Source organism: Haemorhous mexicanus, chromosome 6, assembly GCF_027477595.1.
Source record: "Haemorhous mexicanus isolate bHaeMex1 chromosome 6, bHaeMex1.pri, whole genome shotgun sequence".
NCBI lineage: Eukaryota > Metazoa > Chordata > Aves > Passeriformes > Fringillidae > Haemorhous > Haemorhous mexicanus.
In genome coordinates, this window is record NC_082346.1 from 21,058,519 (window position 1) to 21,081,376 (window position 22,858).

The following is a 22,858-nucleotide window of genomic DNA, read 5'->3' on the forward strand; positions in this document are numbered from 1 at the left end:
CCTCCTAATCCTGCCTTCCTTACAGATGCCTTTAGGTGAAAGGAATTCTCCCCACAGCAAATTGTTATATAGAGGGGTTTTAAATAAATTAACAGGAATCCTGTTGTACCCTGACAGGAAGTAATCTATGTAGAATTAATTAATTAGCATTGATTAATTAGATGTAGCATTCATTAGTATATTTAAAGAGAGAATATGATGTGAAATTGTGTATTTCATGGTGAGGTGGATTACAGAGAGTGGTATGGCACTTTGCATGAAATGCCAGTGCCAGGTTTACTTTTCCTAAGTGGATGCAGTTCCTTGTCTTTTGACTGATTCTTGAAGTGTTGAATCAAAGACAGGTTTGCCTGAAAAACTAATATATTAAACTTAAAAGAAAATTTAAAAAAATCAAACATCACATATATGTGTGGGTAAAACATTCAGGTTTGCTTTTACGACCACTTCATTTCACCTGGTAGCTCTGAAATATTTCTTAGGTGCATCTGTGAAATAGTGATCATGACATTTATTTTGGCACAGCAGGCTCTGGGGTTGAGCACACGTGTTCCTTGTTCCATGAATTCTTAGGGGAGGACAAGTGGGTGACAGTAGGAGAAAAGAACCATTTAGTACCTTTTTATTTGTCTTTTTGTTAATAAGTTTTTGAAATCAGGTGGCTAATACTGTTCCTACACCTGTTGGAACAGTATTAGATCAGAGCACCTGAGTAAGTTTGTGGAGTTTTTTTTCTGGATCATGAAATGTGATGCAGTTCAGACTAGGGTTCTTAAAACTGTTTGAGGTAATCTGTCAGTGGTTAGTCATTTGCTTTCAGTTTGGAAGAATTTCCATCCCGTAGATGTGATTTTGTCCTTTTAGCAGTTTCTACTAGAGAAGTGGGGTAGGAAGCTTAGAAAATGAGGAAGAAAGTTTCATTAGTCAGCTTTGGTTTCCAGAGGCAAAGTGGGACAAATAAGGAGTTGCAGATGCTTAGCTGATACTATTAGTACCCAAACATGGGTTTGTCTAGAATGCTTCAAGTCAAATCTAATCTCTCTTGAGATAATAACATTTTGTTGTGCAGAGTGGTGACACCTTCTCTTGTCTTTTAGCCTTAATAAGGCTGTTCTGCAGAGGTGGATGGAGGACTGTGTGTTGGGGTGTTTGCAGTGGGGTGTTATGCCCAGAGTGGTGTTTGCTTAACGAGTAGATTTTATTCCATTTTGAGTGTGATTCTTTAAGACATAGACTAGTTTGAGAGAATAGAGAAGAACATATTGAAAATACCATCATATCTCTCAGGAACACCAGAAGGGTAACGACCAAGTCTTAGGAGAGGAAGAGGGATGGGAGAGGAGCTAAGTTGACTTGTGGAGTTTTCCTGTTTTTCTGTGACTTCCAATTGACATCCAGGAGTATGATTTTTCAGATGTTCTGATGGGCTTTCTAAGTAGTAAGTCAGATGATTGTGGTGTAGTGATAGTTTAAAAGAGAGCTGCATCTTTTGCCCACTCAGCCTATCTTCCTTTTTTAAAGGCAGTGAGTATCTCACAGTTATGACTGAGAAAGAGAGATTCCTCTCCCCTAACGATCATTCAGTGCATTCCTAAAATTTCATTTTCTAAGGCAAGCTGTGGGACACTTAAAGCTTATCTGTGGGTCTCTCTTCTTCCCAGAGCTAGTGAAAATCATTCATTGTACATGGTCTTCTGATACCCTGAAAGAGTATCATAATTAACAAGAGTTGGCTTAATATGTAATATCATTCTTTTCCATACACGTTAAAACTTTCTTGCTGAACCCACTGTATATTCTAGGAATTAAAGGAGGCAGAATATGTGCTAATCCAATTATTCTCCCCTGACATGAAGGTTAAAATAAGAAGACAGAGGACAGTACAAAACGTTTTTCTATACATTTGCTGATGCTTTGTTTTGAACATTTAGATCCCAGTCCTGCTGTAGGGTATGTTAAGCTGAGTTTATATAATGGAGGACATTAGGCTAAATTCTTGGTATTGTTTTGTAGAACATTAGCATTTATGTACATTCTTGATAGGTAGACCACTAATGGGGGATTCAGTAGTGTTGGTGTTATGAACTTGGAGTTTGACACTGTTGCATAAGTATTTACATGTTTTCAGGATAACAGCTTCTAACAAATCTCAATTTATTGTTTGTAAAGATTTTACTTAAGCCCAGCTAAAAGAAATTCCCTGCAATGCAGTGCAGAGAATTTAAGTGCCGTGAACATTGTCTGAAGAAGGAGGAATGTATTTGAAAAACAAGTTTTTATCACTTGTCGTGGCAAGCAAACTTCAGTTTCCTGAAAAGAAAACTTCAAAAGAATCCATGAATGAATAGCCAAAACAAATGATTTAATTCTCAGTCCTGTAGTGAAGGTCTTAGATATGAACACCCTAGAATGTGTGTTGACAAGGGTCATTAAATCTATGACATAGAAATCTCAGTGCTTGCTACCTTCTCCATTTAACACAGAGCTCTGATTCTGAGCATCTGTAGCATATCCATAATCCTCATATCTGGTTTTTACTAAGTGCTTAATGAAATAGTTAGTTCACATTATTAAAGTCTACAATGTGTTAGAGATACTTACTTTGGTCAATATAAATCTTGAATCTGTTCCTACTTGTGTGATGGCTGCTGTATTGCCTTCTGGAGTGAGCTTACTGCCCAAGTCCAGGCTGTATTTTCTATTTTCTTGCTCAGCAGACAATAATGCTTGAGAAATTTCTGCCCCCTCTGTTTGCTGAAAGCACAAAGAGCTAAATGAGACATCTGTGAAATGTTTGTGAAATTATTATTTCAAGGAAAGATAAAAATTGCTTGCCTCAAGAAAAGGTGTGCTGTCTTGTGGGTTTTTTGGTGTGGGTATAACCACAGTCATCACTTGGTGTAGTCAGTGGGGTTGTTGAATTTGCCATTCCTGAGCTGGCCTGCTGACTGGTGGGATCTGTAGAAACGGTGTTTGTGACAGAGGAGAATGAGGACCTTTGAGCTGGTTTAGCTGAAGAAAAGCTGCAAACTGCTGTCTACATTTCCTCCCTATTTTAATTCTTAAAAAGTCTTCCATGGCGTGGTGTGGAGCTGTTGGGCAGAGGCAGTGCTGGTGCCAGTGGACCACCCCAGAAGCTGACTTCATTTATGGAGCAATCTTCTCCTTTTGGAATAGCAAAGCTTCGGGGGAAGGAAATAAGATACAAATTAGAATGCAGCAATAAGACAAAAACTACTGAGTACTAAAAATAAATCATCTGTTTTGGTATTCTGTGGAATGGCTATTAGTTCAGAGATTAAATCAAGCTTAATCATGTCTGAACAGCATTAAGGGATTGCATGCCATAGCCTGGTTTAGCCATTGCCTCAGGTTGCTTAAGGCAAATTAGCCAAAATCTGCAAGCAGTGGCTGTCATTGACCTAAAGTATATTTGGCACCAAAGAAAGGATTAGATGGTAAATGCACCAAATAGGATACTAACAAATGGCTATAACAAATATCACAATTAGAAGGCTTTCAGTTCAGAGTCTAAAACTAAGAGCCTCAGACATGCCTAGCTGTTCATCCAGTGTTTGCTCAGTGTCGCATGAGCAAGACCTGGAGCTGTTCTAAGTCACACCTGTGATTATGTCAGCACTTCAAGCTGCAGTGGTGTTTGCTGATGGTTCACCAGGCCCTTGGTCCCACACTGCTGCCTGGCAGGTGCTAAAGGTTAAGCATGTTGGCCTGGAATTGTTGGGATCTCCATGAGCTGCAGTAGACTGAAGCTTCTGATACAAATAGGGGTGAATGATGACATCTTTTAAGCAGTGTATCTTCTGGTCTTAATCTCCTTTGGAATAGTTGAGAGGAGAGGGAATACTGAAGAAAAACTTGTGACTGTTGCAAGTGGTGGAGAAGAAAAGCAAGAAACATCCTCTTAGTAAAGAAGATGTGCTTTTTAGAAACCCTAACTCGTGGCTGCTTGGTTAAAATGCAGAAGATGCACGGGTTTTGAGTGAAACATGCCTATTGCTGCCTGAAAGCTAGAGATTACTTTATATCCTGTGTGCTTCTAGTTTGTAATTAATTGCAAGTATAAAATTAGTTTGAAGCTTTTGGTTAGTTATTTGGAACGCTGCAATATATGAGTAGCCCAATTATTATCTTAAAATGAAAGAAAAGTACTCAACTGTAAAATTGGTTCACAGTCATATCCAGTATCTTGGTATGGCAGTAATTTCTGGGACTTGGAAAGCTTTTGATATGTGTCTCCAAATAGCTGCAGATAGTCTCATGCATAAGAAACTTGAGGTTTTTGTGGGAATTGTTATTTACTCTATTTTTCAGATGCTTGTCCTTGATGGTGACAGCCTTTCTTTAAATAGTTCATTAGTCTTCTCTGCTTATTTCTCCTTTTTCCTGCTCATAGATATGACTAAAGGGCATATATTGTTCAAAGACCTTTTGCTTCATTTGAGAGCAGACCTGCCTGCTCAGAGATGATGGGGAAAAAGTCATTTACTTCTCCCCTACACCCCAGAATTGCATGGGAAAGAGGTGGAAATGTGTAGACTTCCTTAAAAACCTCACTGAACTTCCTCCCCTTCTTCTTTTGCAGCAGTTTCTGTGACTCCTCGTATCCTGAGTCCTGGTGACTGATACTTCTTTGCCCTGCACACATTTAGTCTTACTAAGTTTGGGAATTGTATTCTTCTCTCCTCAATTTCTACACCATTTCTTGAGGGAACAGAAGGAACAACAGGATGGCTTTAGTTGTCCCCGTGCCAGTGTGTGTTGCAGTGGTTCCTTGGGTGAAGTCAGGAATGCACTGGCACCAGAGGGGTGATGGAAGCTCTTTGATTAGATGATGTCCTTGGGTGCATTTTATAGCTGCAAAATGTGGAGATCATGGCATTTACAACACTTTGGTCTGGCTGGACTGGCACTATTCTGTTTGTCATGAATGAGTTGCTTTGGTTTAACTCAATATAGGTTTCTCTTTTTTTTTTTTTTTTCATGTACAATTAAGCATTAGTATGAGCTGAAGTAAGATTTTTTTTTTCCATGTAACCTGGTGAGGGTGTTCTCAGGGTTTTGTTTATTACTGTGTTTGAAATTACAGGGGTGCAAATGAGCATGCTTAAGTTCTGTGCCTTGACAAATTCCTGTCTTTAGTTGGAGTGTACCTTTGCCTAAATATTGAGTTAAAGTGCAATAGCACAGTGAAACATAAAATGCCTTCGTCTGAGTAAACATTTGAGTAGTTGTGAGATCTGTGGATAAGAGAGCCACCAGCACCTGACTTACACAGTTGGATTATTGTTGTTCAATACATTTGCTGCACCCCATTTCCATTAAGTCAGTCCAATGTGTAGGTACAATTTTTTTGACTGTACAAATATGTTTTAATTCTGTTTCTTTATGCAGAGAGGAGGAAATCTAGGTTTAACTTCAGGTAGATGTAGTTAAGTAATGACTGGGTCTAGCTCTCAAGCTGATGGAGAGTTGAGCAGTTCATTCTGCCCTTTGTCATGTGAGGATACCCTGAATTTTGAGTGTCTGCAGTGTGTCTTAAAATGGGTTGAATGTATTGAGATTTGGACTATTTTTCCCATTCCTAAAATAAATCACATTTTGTGAAAGAAGCAGGGGACCTGGGGTCAGTGAACTGCCCATGAGACAGCCCTTAGTGTCAAGAAAGCCAACAGCACTCCTGGGCTGGAGGAGGAGTGCTGCCATCAGATCAAGAACCTCCCTCTCTACTCATCAGAGCAGGTGAAAGGACCCTTGGAGTGCTGTGCCCTCAGTTCTGGCTCCTCAGCAGGACAGAGACATGGACATGCTGCTGTGAGCTCATCAGAGGGCCACAGAGATCATTAAGGACACCTTACCAGTGTGTGTTTTCAAAGAATAAATCAGAATAAAAGACATTGTAGGAAAACCGTAGTGGAGAAGGCTGATTACCTGCTGTGGCATATTTTTGGGTTTGATGTAATGATTTAATGATTTTGTCAAGGACATCCAGGTCTCAAAATTCAGTGCTTGAAAAAAAGAAAAAAAAAGTAATTAAAAAAAAATAATTTGCAGCTTAATGCTATGTGAGCTAGACATTCTTTTCTTCTATAAACAGTTGGGGATATTTAATTTCACAGTGGAGTTTTTGTAGCTTTAAAGGTGGGATGGGGGAAGTAAGTTTTAAATGTGCAGGAATCTAAACTTCATAGCAATTTCCTGTAAACTCCTGTTTTGTGCCATGGGCTTGTATAAGTTCAAGAGCATTGTTGAAACTGGAGAAGTTTGTACTGATTTATATCATCTGTACAACTGGCCCCTTTTGTGTAAGCAGGTTATGTAAGGTTTGGCAACTGTACTGCATTTTGGGAGATGGAAAAAGTGTTTGGGCAGCGTTGGCTGCTTTTTATTATGTCTGTGATACCTTCCAGCTCAGATGGCTGATTGGCTGCTCTTGGAGGGCACAGCCCTGATTTCTAATCTTTGTGAAAATGATGACAAGAGACACGAAGCACTGGGAAATAAGAAATGACCTGCAGCTTTCAGACTGAGGGGAATTATGGTCTTCATCCTGGTTTTGCTCCTGCACCTGGAATTTTAAAATGAATTAAGCAGGGGAAAGAAAACAAACCAACCAACCAAAAAAACCTACCCCAAAACAAAGCCAACAAAAAACCCCACTGGGGTGCAGTTTGCCAACTTCAAAATCTGTTTGTTTTTGCAAGGTGGTTTTCAGTCCCATTCTTCTGATAGGAGGGAAGCACCATTTAAGCCCTGATTCAGTGTGGTAGTTTGTATGCCAAAACCCAGGGCTTTGTTGGCTGCTGTTGAATTGCATTTAAGTTCTGGCTAGAAAGCTTGGTTGTGAAGCTTGCAGCTTACATATAGAGCTTACATATTAGTAATATATGTAACACATGACATATATGTGCTTAGCTATAGAGCAGTAACTGGATTTTATGTACTCTCTTGGGTCTGGTGCTTCTGGCTGCTGGGCTGGATGGACTGCTGGTGGCTCTGTGTCCAGAAGAAAGTGTGCATTTCCACCATGGCTTTGATGGAGCTTTGGCTTCTGCTCTGCTGCTTTGTTCCAGCTCGTTTCTTTGGTGTAGCTAAGTGGTGCAGCAGATCAGTTTAGGGACAGAATTGGTGCAAGTGCTCTGAAATTATTATTTGACGTTAGTCTCTTTTTCTCCTTGCCTCTCCTTCCTTTCTGCCTTGGAAGTCTGGAGTTAAGGCTTAAAACCAGTGATGGGGGGAAAACACTTAAGCATCTCTGAAGAACTAAATAAAGTAACCCACAAGTTTGTCCAAGGTCTGCTTTTTGTTTAGAGCTTCTGTAGTGCTGCTTGGTTACTTTTTTTTTTAAGGGTATTGATTTGCAATAGCTGCTTAGCAGTGAATTTTGCTCACAAGAGCTTTTTTTCTCTCATTAGCTCTTTAGGAATTCATGTTTTCATTTTCTTTGACAGGCCTCAGTGCTGTTAGACTTTAGCTGACCTGTTGCAATGCAAGGAGGATATAAAACTCCTCAAATGCCAGTCCTGAAATGTGATCGATCTTAATGTGTACAAAAATACTGGGTTTGATATTTTTAGTTTCTTACAATTGTGACAGCATGCCCTGGCCCAGGGGTATTTAAAACTCTGGAATTTACATTTAAAAACACCACCACCACCAAGAAAATCAACCAAACAAAAAAACTACCCAAATGCTTGCCTTAGGCTCTTCATTGTTATTCAGTGTGCATCTTTTCAGCTGGCTTCAAAAACTGGGAGGCATAATAGCACAGGTAGTGCCAGACTGAGATTCTTTGCTTAGTCTACTTATTTTCTGGAATGTTATTCAGGCTAAATACTGAGTTTCTTTTTTAAATGGTGAAATGAAAATATTAGGGATTGTTAATATACTGGACACCTGGAAAATAGGTTCTATTTGAAAAACAAAAAACCCCAGTCTTGAAAGTGCTTGTTTTATATTGAGGTAAAAAAAATTCACCCCACCCCAATAATGTGTCAGTTATCACTCCAGGTTCCTGAATTAAGGACGATGAATCAAAATCACTTCCTGCATATAGGCTGTTAAAGCATGCATATTGATTCCTTTCTCTGAGAAGCCACTTGGAGCTTTTTGCCATATTCTTCCCCTGCCCATAAAGCTCCCACCAAAAGTGTTTGCTTTTGTCTAAGAATTGATCCTGTAGACTGGAGGCATTTGGAAGATGCAAGCTGTAAGGCCTAATTATTACTTCAGGACATGACTAAAATCTTTAATTTCTCCAGTGTTTTTCCTCTATTCCTCTTTGATGAACCAGCTATTGCAAGCAGATTTCAGTACTTTTGACAGGAGACTAACACTTTTAATCAGATCCATGGGTTATTTCAAGGGTAGTTTGTCTTTTTCTTCATCACAAATCACAGCAAGGAGGCTTTCCCTCTGCCCCAAAAATTTCTCTTATTACTGTTCCAGTTAAGTTTGCAGTGCTGGTTTAGCTAAGCTTGTGTCATTCTTTCCATAATAACCATGGATGTTTCTTTTCTTTAGGATTTATAACTTGTGCAAAAAATTTTCTGTCTTCAGGTTGCTCTGTGTTCCAGCCAGGACACTGTGTTTTTACCTTAGCTTGAACTAGCTTTGTCACTCAAAATAGAGGAGGGCAAAAAAAGGGAGAACTTGACACTTTGAGCGTTCTTGAAAATCCCTTACAGGCATGCAGTTAAAACATGACATTTTATGGCTTGTTAGAGTCTCATGTCCAGTGCTCTGTTGTGCCTTGTACTGCAAAAAAAATGTCAAAAGAGCCTAGGTGTTAGTCTAGAGAAAGGTGGAAGAGGAGGGATGGAAAGGACTGCCCTAGCTAATTGCAGACTCAAAGGTGAGTGACTTGCCATGGGGGAGTTGATGAGAAATGCCTCTTTCTTTTCACAGGTGGATTCAGCTGGCTGGTTGCTGCTGTTCTTTGCTCCTTCTGTTTAAGCAGCACTGCTGCACAAACATTGGGAAGACTGATTATTTGCTAATGTAACTGGAAGGTGTTTGGGTTTTTTTGTTTGTTTGTTTTTTTGTTTTTTTTTTTTTTTCCTTCTTGTAGAATGCTAATGTCAACACGGGGGTGGGCACCAGGGAAGAAGTGCTTCATTTGGCAGTGGTATGGTTTTAACTGGGCTCACTTAGACTAGAGAAGATCAGTCCTGCTATAGGAGCAGCTTCTTACATTGATTTCCAGACTCCTGATTCAGGGCCTTTATGTGCTGAGAGATCCCCAAACCAGGGCAAATTTCCTAAAATTCTTGGCAATCCAGCACCTGCTGCCTGATGAAAGGATGGAAACCTCTTAGAAAAGGGGGCAAAATTGTATTTGCCATGGTGTGTGCTCCTGTGATGGACCATGGGATTCTGTGGAGCACACAGAGGGAAGGAATCCTTTACCTGTTGAGGTGTGTGATTAGTTCAGAGGCTCAGTATTTCAGAACTCTGAAAAGTTCACTGAGAAGATGAGCTTTATGATACTTGATGGATTGCAGGGACGCCCTGTTGTCAGGACAAGGTGGTAACAGGGTATGTTGCTTTAGAAAAGTCCAACTGAGAGAGAAGTGCTTTGGAGGAAGGCTGCCTGCATTCAGATTGTTCTCCATGTTGTCTAAGTGCATCTTCATCCTGCTGACCCTTCCTTTGTGGTGCAGCTGCTTTGCTAATACCACATAGCATTATTAAACCTTTGAGCAGCATTGGGCTTGGTGCCTGCTAATGAGCTGAAATGGAGAGATGCAATTTTCCTGTGACAAGTTTGTGTGTGAATTTGAAAGTACTGCTTCTGTACAGCTGTCTCTGTGAGGCCAAGAGTAAACACACATCACCTATGAAATTAAACAACACTGTTTTTTGGGAAGAGGCTCTTGAGTTGGAGCTCCTTCAATATCATAGAAAAGCCATGAGGGCCCGTTTGGTTTACAGATTTTTTGTTTTTTTTTCCCTTCATCTGAATGCATTGAGAGTGCAGGCTGAAATTTTAACGGAAGGCCTGAGGACAGGAATTTTGTTCCATGATAATTTAAGGGATGTTTTCTGATCCTTTAAACTTGCTTTTAGGGTTTAACAGGACTTAGCTGGTTTTGTCTCCTTTGTTTTTTCTTTCAGGTAACTTTCATGGCATTTTTAATTTTGGTCTAAGCTCCTTTTTAGTCTGCACTTTAACATTTCAATAGCCACAATGTTATGGGCCAAAGTCACTTCTAATAGCCATGTTTTTCTTCATTCAACAGTCTATTTTTTGTCTGTCTTTATTCCTGTAGAGTTGGATGCAGGTGGTGCAAGCCAGTGCAGATGAGCTGGATCAGACAACTGATTTGACCTGACCAAAATTGAGTATTTGGCCATATCAGTTTCACAGTGTGATTCAGCAGCTGGTTGTGCAGACAGGTTTTTTATGTCTGCTTTTCTCTGTCTTTAGTTGTTTGTCAATAGCTGCTTCCCCACACAGTCTGAGTTGCCGCAAATTACAGCCTGACTTGTTAAGGAAAACCAAAATGAGTGGCAATTTACATTCATAGGTTGTCCTCTGAACTGGGGCAGCTCTCAGCTGCTGCTGCTGCTTTTTCAGGAGCTGTCAGTCTATCCTGGTTGCTGGAGCTGAGGAAGCTTTGGGAAGGCATCTGGGGACATGATTGTGCCTCAGCCACTCTACTGTGAGCTATCTCAGAAACCTGCAGACTCACCTGCGTGGAAATCTTTTATTTCAACTAGAAAACTTGTTTGACCTCACACTCGGGTGTATGTGGATTGTGATACAAGTGAGCAATTTCTATCTGTCTGTCTCTATCTGCGTGGCTATCTACATTCCCCTCTTTAGTGGGGTAAACTGCTCATGATTATATATGCTGCTGTGTATGTGCTGTGACTGCCCTGCAACTGGAGATCTGCCTAAATTGGGGTGGAGGATGCACATGGAGATCAGAGCATTTTAAGGTTAAGTGTGTTGTGAGGGACGTTTGCTGGTGATAACTGTAGAGCTGCCTGTTCCTCCTTGGCTGAAATGATGGCCCAGCTGCAGGTAAAGCAGCTCCAGAGCCTCTGCAGTTTGCAGGGGGATGGATCTTGCTGTGTGAAGGGGAGAGCAAGGTCCCCCTGCAGAGGAACATGACAGCAATTACAAATGTAGTCCCTACATCATCCCTGAAGTGGACAGCATTCTCTCTCATAAAATAAAGCCTAAAGCTTTTTTTGTATACATGTGTTTTCACAGTCCCCATTTGTTTACTTCCTTCGTGGTTCCTACTGTGGTAGCACAGCGAGGGCTGTCTTCTCAGGGAGCTAAGGGTCTGAGATAAGCCAGGTTATGAAACATCTGGCTAAGCATTGTGCAGGACTGAATAGATGTCTCTTTACCATGCTTTTCTGAAGCTCCAGTGTTAGGAGGACTTAGATGCAGCTCGGTACTCTTGCCCAGCTGGTGCCCATCTGGTGCTCCTGTTGATCCAATACTGTGTGGGGAGCCTGGGGAGGTGATGGGTCCAGTGCACAGATCCCTGGTTATGTTTGAGAGCTTCCTCAGGGCAAAGGCTTTCTCACACAGCCCCATGGCCCAAAAGGCTGTCATGGCACTGGGAAAGCAGTGTGTTTCTCTGAGCACCCTGAGGCAGCTGTACTAGGAGCTGCCTGTGCTGTGTTTGCATGTGGAACTTGCAGGCTGCATATGTGGAGCTGGGTGATGTTCACCAGCTGTGAACTGGCTGTCCTCTTCTCACCAGCCCATTTCTCTTGTAACTGAACAATCTCAGCTTTTCATGCAGAAGTTGTGTGATTTGCCACACTTTGATCTGGTCCTTTCCAATTGGTACCTGCTGTTAATCTGTTGTGAGTCTATTCAGGCTACTTAACATTGCCCATAGGTGTAGTGACAGGGAAACTGGGACATGGATGGGAATGGAGGGGAAAAAAACTCCAAAAATTTAATGTCTTTCTAAGTCTTCATGGATTAATGATTTATTTTTTGACAGAAAAAAATTTCAGGACACTTGATTTTATTCTTTTTTTCTCTGTGGATCTGTAAAAGGAGGTTAAGCTGTGGTCATTGCCTGCTTGGATAGGTAATTAGCTGCCTCAGAATGTGCCGTAGGATATTAACTTGTAGTAACTGACCACACAAGAATGATACTCAGTTGTGAGTGCTTATAACAATCAGGTACTGCTCAGCATTGGAAGAGAATGGTAAATACATTACACAAAGGCAAAGCTTGTGAGATGATTTCATGAAGGACTTACTTTGTGCCCTGTGGGCCTGGGGTTTGATTTGCTTTAATAAGTGTGTAAAAGCTTTGGGAGTAAACACTGGTGTCTGTACTGTGTGTAATGTACCGTTGTACCATGAGAGGCTTTGCAAAGAGCTGCTGTCCCAGCATGTCTTGTGGCCTCACGGGTGTGTGTCTCTTTCAGGTACATGTACTGGACTGACTGGGGTGAGACGCCCCGGATAGAGCGGGCAGGAATGGACAGCAGCATGCGCAAGATCATTGTTGATTCTGATATTTACTGGCCAAATGGACTCACCATAGACCTCGACGAGCAGAAACTTTACTGGGCTGATGCAAAACTGAGTTTCATTCATAGGGCAAATCTGGATGGCTCCTTTAGGTAAGCTCTCTTTGGTCTATAATAAGGTCTAAGCTATTTCTCACTTTCTGTGTTCATTTTGAAATGTGACTTTTTTTTCCCAGTAGTCTCAAATAATGCAAATACCTTACTGTTTTTTTTAAATGCAGTTCTTAATAGCCTTGCAAAAAATAACCTCACATACTATTGAACTGGTTTTAGGAGTAAGACTGTTTGTATCAGTATTTCACTACAGACTGTTCACAGCCGTCTTATACAGAAGGATTCTTCTTTTTTAGGCTCTTACTTGTCTTAAAAATAGTTGGAGATGATTATTCTTGACCCTAGACAATGTAACATTTAGCTAGTGACTGGGGTTTTACAGTACTGTTAATTGTTTTTTTACCAACAAGAAATACACATTGAGACATACTTGTCCACGGCCCCATCCAGAGATGTCCTTTATGTCATGCCTATTAATTAACCAATTTTGGCTTGTTTCAAACAACAAGCAGTTAAGAAGCAGAGGTTCCTAAAACTTGCTGGAAAGCACAGTGTGGAAGTTTTTTCGTGGCTGCTGTCCAAGTGTGCTGTTAAGTTTTGGCTTCTGTAGACATGGAGAAATGACACTTCAGGCAGGGCAGACTTAGGCATTTGAGATTGCATCTTCAATTCTGTGCAGCGTGTGTTGGTCCTGAAGGGTAAATGTCACATGCAGTTAAATGTCCTGCCAAAGTAATCTCTGCACTGTTGTCTGGCTTTGGTCTTCAGGTAGTTTCAAATGACATTTTCATGATTTCATAACATTTTAAATGCCTGTGTCAATAAAATTGTTTTCCCTTGGTGAAAAGTTGGAGGAGCTCTATTTTACACATTTCTGTGTAATAGAATAATATGCCTTCCCCCCCAGAAAAAAATTCCATGGTGTTTTTCATTTTTTTTTTACTGAGATGCATTCTGTGCCTGATTTTCACAGTCATAAAAGAGCAATAGCAATATTGACATCCTTTATAAAACACTCTCAAGTTCCTTTGAGAGCCATGTGTAAGAGCTGGATAATGGTGGCATTGTAGTAAGTGACAAGTATTGACTGACAGTCCAGAGTGGAGATGAGGGAAAAGGCCTTTGTGGAAGGCAGTGGTAGCTCCAAGTCTGGCTGCAGGTTCCTAGACAGAAAGAAAGATTTTCATATGGTTCAGCATGAATATGTTTGTCTGATTTGGGGGCGAGTGGCAGAGTTTGAGGTTTCCAGGCTGTTTCTGGGGTTTTCATGCATGTACAAATTGAACAGACTTTACTTGCATGTGTGTGTAAATGTTGAAGTTGTAATTGGCAAGTAAAATCTAATCTGTTTATTTTAAGGTAGAGAAAAGCCACCTGAAAGGGGGCAAGACTTTGAATACTTTAATTCCAGCAGTCTATCCAAATTACTTTGTGATAGATCAATGCCCCACCTCCCAAACAGATTTCTGTTGGACCATAAATCAAATAGTGTTTTAGGAAAAAATAATGTATTTTGCAGTAAGAAAAAGTTGGCTCTCTTGCATATTTTACTCAGGTGCTAGAGCATGTAAATGCCCACTTGAGCTCAGAATATCCCTGTACAGGGTGCAGTCTGGAGGTTCCTGATGTCTGACTGCATGTGAACTTTTAGGTATTGTCCAGCATAATAACTCTGAAAGTGTTATGGATATTGATAAAATGCCATGAAGATTCACCTTAATCATAATTCCTTTAAAATGAAATTTTTATTTATTCCCTTTTCCATTCTGCTGATCAGTGTTGAAACAGATGTCTGTGAAGTTGGGACTCCTGCATTCTGGTGTTAAGGTGCATTTCAGTAAGGGCTTAGACTAGATGGTACCTTCTGAAGTTGTTTCTGTTCCTTAAACATGGAGCAAGTTTCACTCATCCATGACAATAAAGAAATCTGTGATGTTTCAAATGCTTCCACCCTCCCATCCCAGAATCCATTCAGGATTACCTCAAAATCTAAATAAAAAGGAAATTTGCATTCCGTGTGGTGGATTAATGTTACTGGAGCAATCTGCCTCTTAGCAAGCTTCAATTTGCAACCACATTTTCTGGAACTATTTCAAGGGATGTAATTACAGGAGAAAGGGAGACTTGATATCTAAGAATGATGGAAATAGGGGCAATACATAGTGGAAAGCAGCTGTTACGATATTAGGATACAGCCACTGCTGTTATTAGTTAAGAGGAAAGAGCAATGGTGAGAGTGGAAAGAGGACATGAAATTAGTATTTGTATTTATTCTGCTGTGTTTTATGGTAAAAAGTAGTGGTAATTAGGCAGAGTTTTTAGAACAGTTTCAATTTTATCTCTGGAAGAGAAAGATTATTAATAATTATCTTTTCTCATGTATATGCCGGTACTTTTGTGCATGTGTCAGTCTGTTTTAAACTTGTCCATGTCTGAATATATATCAAGATTTCTGGGGGTGTTTTTTATTCCCTTCTACCTTGGAAAATGCAGATAATTACCTAGGCTGCTCAAAATGAAACCGAGTCCTCTCCTTGCCAAATGTTTTTGTTTTTCCTTAAATATCTTCAGTGTGAAAAAAAATGGAATGCAAATTTAATAGAGGTATAAGAAAATTAGGTTCCTTATTTTCCTTCAGGATGACACTGAGACTTCAGGTTTCTCAAAGTCATATGATGAAAAATTTTAAATAATGCTTGGCTGTGTCACAACACTGGTTTGAAAGGTGTGTGCATACCTTTGTGTATACATAAAATGCATGGATTTTGTGAAAACTGAGTACCTAGTGTTTTGACTGAAGAATTGTCAAGCGTCTTTTCTCTGACTTAATAAATATCTTCAAAACGACTAAATCTAAATTTATTACAACTGGTATAAATTTTGGGATTCTTTGAAAACATCTTAGAAATGTCATGTGTTTCGTGGCTTCCAGTTCATCTAGTTCTTGGAGATGTGGCTGTGTGTCATTGAAAAACCACCTCAAATGTTTCAGATTTGTATTAATTATAAATATTTAGTTTTAGGAAAAGTATAACTGACCTTTGCTCTACATTAAAAATTAATCTGAAAAGTTCTTCCTTCTGCTGCAGACAAAGGGGGGGGTAATTTAATGAGACTCATAGATAATTTCTGCCTTTTTCTGCTAGAAGAAAAGACTGAGTGCAACTGAAGTTCTGGGCAAAGATGTCATATACTGCTGTAATCAGAGGAGCACTCTTTGGACCTAAGTTTCCTTGGAGAGTCCCTCGTGTTTGGGTATTTGCACAGCTCCTGAAGTTAAGGAGTTTAAGGGGTCAATGTAGAGCCTGAATCAGATACTTTGATGCTCTGAAATCCGATATATCTGTGTCCTTATTGCTATGAAGGGGTGAAACCTTATTTTACATTTTTCAGTCTGCTTGTCAATTTTATCCCCAGGTGAATCTCTTGGTCCCGTGAATTTGTTGAAAGACGACAGTTCCTACATGAGTTTCTACAGAGCCAAAGATTTTCATGTGCGGTAACAAGTAGAAGCAATCAATTTTTTAATTCTTACTATTTCTCCCAAAAAGGCAAAAAGTGGTTGAAGGCAGCCTTACTCATCCCTTTGCCCTGACGCTGTCTGGGGACACTCTGTACTGGACGGACTGGCAGACGCGCTCCATCCACGCCTGCAACAAACGGACGGGAGAGAAGAGGAGAGAGATCCTGTCTGCCCTCTACTCGCCCATGGACATCCAGGTCCTGAGCCCCGACCGGCAGCCCTACTGTACGTCCTGCTTGCCCCCAAACCCCTGCTTGGCTGCTGCTTCTCTGCCAGGGAAAGCGGCAGTCAGAAGGGTGCTCAGTGTGGAGTTTCAGAGTTCTGCACACTTGTCAAGGGATTGGTTGCTAAAGGTAGAAGTGCTTGAATCCTGTGCCTTGCTTGGAGTATTCCGGCCCAAACTGGTCTGAACTCACTCACTGGCCCAGGTGGTAGCAAAATCCAGTGCAGTACTTCAGAGACTTCTTTTGGTTTGGAATATTTGAACAAGAATGGTACCAACTTACCTGGCATCTTTTTAATGCCATTGCTTTAAAGACAGCTGTAAGAAATGCTTATAATTACTTTTTTTTAATAAGTAAAATTGCCACAAAATATATAATGTTCGTGTTGTACTTATAAGTGCTGTTTTTGCAGTCCAAACTTGATCATGGTTGTCTCCAATACATATCAAATAGTTTGTGCACATCTTAGTATGGAAGGGTTTTAGTTTTGAGCTTTCATGTGAACACACGTGTGCCTCTATTTTTCTATATATTTTCTGGTGCTACTTCAAAGGAAGTAGAGTATTGAAAATTGAGTAGAGCTGCATGTATTTTGTATGTTCGTGTGATTCCATCTGGCAGCTGGTTTTGGAGGTTTTGAGTTTTTTTAGGATTGTGAGAATAGGACTTAAAATCAGTGTTGTAGAATGTATATAACTGAGTAGCTCTGGGAAGAATCAAGTCTTGTCCAGAGGAAACACTCTTGGCATTTGGACTGGCTTCTTTCTTTATGCCAGCTGTAAAATCTGCTTCCCTAAAGATAATGTTTGTTATTCCAATGAAGTTAATAGGATGTGAGTAAACAGGCCTGAAAGTAAGCAAAAGGAGTTTGGAGGTCATCTTGGGGATGGAAGATGTGCAAGTTTTCCTTGAGGTTACTGGGTATGCACAGCACCCTGGTCTGTCTCACAGCTCCAGATAAGAGTTTGTCTGTGCTGAATTCTTGTCATTGCTTTTAGCTCCAGGAATGTCCCAGCCTTGGGTCATAGTATTTGAGTCAGTCACAAAGAAAACAGAGCACACGGAGCATATGCTGAAAATAGCTCAGATGCCATTGTCTTCATTAAGATCAGGCTTGGATTCCATCCTCACCATTTTTTTTTTTGCTCTGTGAGTGTCAGTGGAAGTAACAAAAGTCAAATTAGCAAGACATTTTGTGCTTTAATATTAAAGTAAAGTAAAGTAGTTCAGATGATGACTCAAACAACAGTATTGCAGAAATCTTGCAAAAGTTGCAAGTATTTTTTATAAAAGGCAAATTTTACCAATAATTACTTATTAATACAGTTTCATGTCTTCTTTTCCCCATCTAAAGGAGAAAGGAGTGTTCAGTTGTCATATGTCCATCCCTGTCCTGTACATGCGACAGTACTGTACTGTAGGAATTGTACAAATTGTTGTTTTCTTTTCTTTCATTGAACTGATCATCCCATCAGTTGCATACATCTCAGTTTAGGTGCCCCTAGAGTTAAGATGCTGGGGAGTGGGGGAAATCAAGCATTTTATATTGTCATTCCTCTGTTTTTTAGCACTAAAGCTTATGCCAGTCATTTGGGATCTGTAATTTCTCCCTCACGGAGAAAACAGAGCTTATGGGCTTCTAGAGAAATTAGACTAAATCTGCTTTGTTTCTTGAAGTTCACACTCCATGCGAGGAAAACAACGGCGGTTGCTCCCATCTGTGCCTGCTGTCTCCAAGGGACCCCTTCTACAGCTGTGCCTGTCCCACTGGTGTGCAGCTGGAAGACGATGGCAGGACGTGCAAAGCAGGTAGGAGCTTGGCTTTTTTCTACAGTCACAAGTGTTGGTGTGGTTTGGGTTCACTGCTTTGGAGCTGATCCTTGAAGAATTGAGAGGAGCTGCCTGATAAACTGACCTCCCACCAAGCTACCAAAGACAGTGGTTTTTATGAACTAAAGTAATCCCTTGTAGTAGAAATCAGAGAATTTTGCCTGTGTTTAGGGTTGACAGTTCTCTGTAGGAGTGAAGAAGTATGTGGAACTCATTGCTGAAGGATTTTATTAGAAGTAAGTTAATGCAGGACATCTTTCTATTTGGACAGTGGAGAAACTTCTGCTCCCTGCCATTCATTCTCCAGAGCAGGTCTGTGATAAAGTAGTGGTGGCTGAGTTGTTACCTGAGAAAATACTGTTCCTGAGAAGTAGGAGAGGGTTGTATATCACCAATTAAAAGGTGTTTAGAGAATAATAGCTAGAGTATATCTCTTAATTAGAAAGTGTAACTAGATGCATATTTGGAATCCACAGGTTGAATTTGCCTTGTGGCATACCTTGAAAACTTGGTTTTTTTATTGATTGAGAAGTCATTTTTAAAGATGCATCTTAGAAAAGCAGGCAGCTAACACTGATATGGTGATAGAGCACTAGGAGGCAAGGTTTTGAAGAGTGTTCTGCTGACTCTGCTGCCTGTCTCCAGTGTGCTTTTGAGTCTAGTAAAATAATATAATCATTTTCTGATGTGGCTTGATTCCTCTGTGTACTAGAGCACGCATAAGAGACGCCTTTCATTTGTGAACCAGAAGCACAATTTAAACACTGAATCTCCAGGGTTTAAGAGCTGGTTTTATTAGCTCATCCTACTCTAATTGAAAGGCTTATAAGGTAGTTTTGCAGCTGCTAAGAGACTTTTCCCTTTTCTCCTTCCAGCTTTGGAAAGTTTCCCTTTCACAGCTTTTAAAAACCCCTCACTGAATGCTCAGGACAACCTTTTAGACGTTCATGTTGACCTCATGTTTCTGGCAGTGGGAATGAAGGTCAGCCTGCTTTTGGCATTTTGGCAGATAGCACAAGCAGTACCAACTGCTTATACTGTGCTTTCACCTTTCCATTGTCAGGCCAGACAGTCTGCCAGAGGAGGGCAGAAAAGTGGGATGAGAACAGGAAATCTGGTTTTGCATAAGAATGTAGCTTTTTCGTTCAGTTTTATGGATTATTTCTTTCCCAAGCTCCACATCTTTTGTTGCACTGCCTGCCTTATGCCAACATCCATGTGCTTCTCTTTCCCATCTTGCCAATTAACTCCTTGGTTGCAAGGAACTGACTTTTTGCTCTCCACACGAGCCCTTTGTAGTGGTGTTGTGGCAGGAGCTGCAGACCCACGGGTGTTGACCACCTCTTCACTTTGTTCCTGTTGGCTTGGGCAGAGGGGCAAAAGTACAGAGTCACTTGGGCATATGAGCTGCTTTGATTTCAGGCTGCTAAGTGAATCTCACAAAAGCTGCTGGGGCTTTATCTGCAGAAGGGAAAAGCATTCTGTTCTCAAAATCCCTGCGCACATGGGGAGTTTACTGGTGCTAATATAACTATAGAATGTTATTTCTGTATATATCTGTCAGAAAGAATTCTTGAGCAGAAAAGCCCTGGGGTGCTTAGGTTATTTTAGCTCTCTTGAATACTGAAGTATACATACATTGGTAATGTTCAGATGAGAGCACTTTGTAGCTCTTTACAAATGGTAAAGGGCCTAGGTAGTTAACAAAAAATATGAATTCAAGGACAGGCTGTGCCAGTATTTGCCTTGCTGAGTTACACCTGTATGTAATGAAACTCTGAAGCTCTGGGTTTTTATACTTTGACTAAACTAATAATTGATATGATATTGCTTTCTCTCTGGTTCTAAAGAGTTGCTCTGAATAAATTTTTAAGAAAATTACTTTTACAGTAAATATCCATCACTAATAATGGATGATAGATAGACAGACAGATAGCAACTGGCATCAAGTGTATGTTCTCCTCTGGGAATGTGTATGTCTTTTGTACAGGTAAATTTTTTGTTTTGCAGACCTGTGGTGCAAAGTTTGTTTTCCTTTTTTGGCTTGAAAATGCTCTGCACTACCTTGAAGTTCCCATATCAACAAGCTAGGGAGTTATAACTTTGGAAAGTAAATCATCTGCTCCTGACCATGTTCTCCTAGCAAAGTGAACATTCAAGCTCTGGTCTTTGAAATGACTTAGGAGGTTGTGTTGGACCACTATGGTCTTGTTGGATGTGTCAAATACATGATTTTAGATGGGTGTCTGAACCTAATCTTGCTGGCATAGATGAAGTCCCAGTTTGTAAAGGCTGTCAGAGTCTGGTGGTTCTGGTTGTGTCTGTGGAGAGTGGCCTGCTCTGCAGGAGCTGGTAACACCTTGTAACTTTCAGGAATAACTGACTAGTGAAATTTCATGTCTCCAAATGGAGCTTCAGTTCTTAGACTAGGTAGTTTTTCTTTTCTTTTCTTGTGTTTTGTTTGGTTTTTTGTTTATTTTGTTAATTTATTTGAAAGCCTTTCCTAAGCTGACTTGAGCAACTGCATGAATATTTGAGAAAGGAACCAAAATTTGGTTGCAGTCATTTAGAAGGCTTGTGTAATTCTACCAGCAAATAGGCCAGTTAAAAGCAGAGCAAAAGGGGGGAAGTTCCACAAGCCTGGGGACCTTCTTTTAGTAATTTTGCTGATTTAGGACTATCCTGAATTTTTTCTTGCTTTCTTTGCTTAAGGATCACATTTATTTTCTTTATGAACAGAATTATTTTGATTCATGAGTCTTCTGTTTGTGTGCCATGTCTCCTTGCAAGAAGCTGTTCTTTCTCCTCTCCTGGGGTTCTCTTCCTAGGATTTAGTGAGGTCTGTGGGTCAGAGGTAGTTTGTAGTGTTGTGAGAAAGACAAATGTATTAATGGCTGCTGCCTTGTCTCCAGCAGTAAATGATTTGCTCCATTTTTACCTGGCAGGGCAGATACTGCAGGTGATACCTGTCGCCTCTTCTGAGCAGATTGACCTTCCTCGTGCTTCTCATTGTGCACAATGAATGACATGAATTGATCTGTTTCTCTCTCTAGCTCTGGTGCACCTTTGGTGTAATTTGTACCCCTTAAAGTGAATGTTTCCAGATGAGATGGAGCTGGGTCTTTGCACCCTGTTCTGCCTTTGTGGAGCAGGTTTGTTTTGCTTTGCTGGGTGAAGCTGCAGTCTCAGAATATTGGATGACTCCCCCTGCTTTTTCCTTCCTTCTGTGGCTTGACCATGTGGTTCAGGTCAGTCCCATTCAGGGAAGTCTAGATGTTTTTTGTGCTTCTTGCCAGCTAACTGTGATTAAACCCTGATCCCAGTCTCCTGTGCAGCAGCCATGTGTCTGCATCCTTCCAAGACTGAGCTGGTTTTTGTAAACAGCATTCAGCAGCATGTTTCTCTTATGTTTCTGGAAAATAGATAATTTCTTTCTGCTGTGTTCAGTGTCACTGGCATACAGCTATCACTGCAGGCCTTCTAAAGGAATGTCAAAAGCCTCATCTTTTTTCTAAGTGGATGTATTTCCTGTAAGCGGTCACTTGACTTCCTAAATTCCCTCTGCCTGTCAGAGTTGCATTCCCAAAGGTTCTTACTCTCACTGCACATAATTTTCTGATATCAAAGTATCAAAGTTAGTCAAAGTATATGAACTAAAATTAGTTGCATAGCATTTTAAAACCTATTATCCAGGGCTGATACCTGCAAAATATTTTCAATATTCCACACCTCGCTCTCCCAAGTCTTTACTAGCTTGGCTCTATGGCTACGAAGCTTAATAAGTAGGATAAACTGGGACTTCAGCTAATGTTCTTTTTTTATTCTATTTTTTTAACTACATCAAGGACACTCAGAGCTACACCGTGTCAGAATTAGTCCAGATCCATGCAGCTTCTGGAAGCTTCTGGACCCCTAGTTTTTGAAAAAATATTTTTCAGGATTTTGTTTTACTTCTCATTAAATATGTAATGCTTGCTGCAGTATTAGATAAAATATTTCAGTAAATGCTATAGAATTTTACTTTACTCATTATGCAAATTCATTGCAGCAATTTCACGTGGCCTGGATATCATTAATTCTTGATCCATTTTACATATCTAAATTCCTCTCTAACCAAATTTAAATCTCTCTTAAGAGGAACCTTTTTTTACTTGCTTCCACATGAAAACACAAACCAAAAGAAGCCAAGCATTTCTGTGACACTGGAATCTTTCTTGGAGCTTTAATTTTACTCTGATATATTGTTTTTCCATTTGTGTTGGGAAAGGTCATGATTCTGTTGTTTTTGTTGTGTTTGAAAGTGATGTGAGAGGCCTCTTGGTAAGAAGGCATCAGGGTGGTTGAGGTATAGATGTATTTGCATGCCATGCAAAGAGCAGATGGCAAATGCAACATCCAATTTTGCCATAGTTTTGGAGAAATGCTTTTGATATTTTGAATTTTGCACAAACAAGTGATGCCTGGAAGTGAGGGCACTGCTAAGTATATTCCTTTAATACACTAGGCATTGGCTCAGTATAGATCTAAGCCAGGGGGTGTCTGGACAATGTTCTTGATCACAGGGTCCTGCAAAGAGCAGGGAGTTGGACTCAACAGTCCTCTACAACTTGGGATATTCTGTGATTTGAAGTAGACCAAGCAAAACTGTCTCCAGGAAGGGCTATAAAAACATAAATGATCCTCTGCCATAGCT

At 40.3% G+C, this 22,858-nt stretch overlaps 1 protein-coding gene across 2 annotated transcripts in view; it reads left to right on the top strand.

Annotated features, from left to right (window-relative positions):
• Window positions 1-22,858, top strand: part of LRP5 (LDL receptor related protein 5) — a 126,706-nt gene that overhangs the window by 32,923 nt on the left and 70,925 nt on the right. For both annotated transcript variants that reach the window (XM_059849193.1, XM_059849194.1), the window contains exons 3-5: window positions 12,430-12,627; window positions 16,140-16,336; window positions 18,013-18,144. In XM_059849193.1, coding sequence (XP_059705176.1) covers window positions 12,430-12,627; window positions 16,140-16,336; window positions 18,013-18,144 — 527 coding nt within the window. The remainder of the gene's footprint in view (window positions 1-12,429; window positions 12,628-16,139; window positions 16,337-18,012; window positions 18,145-22,858) is intronic.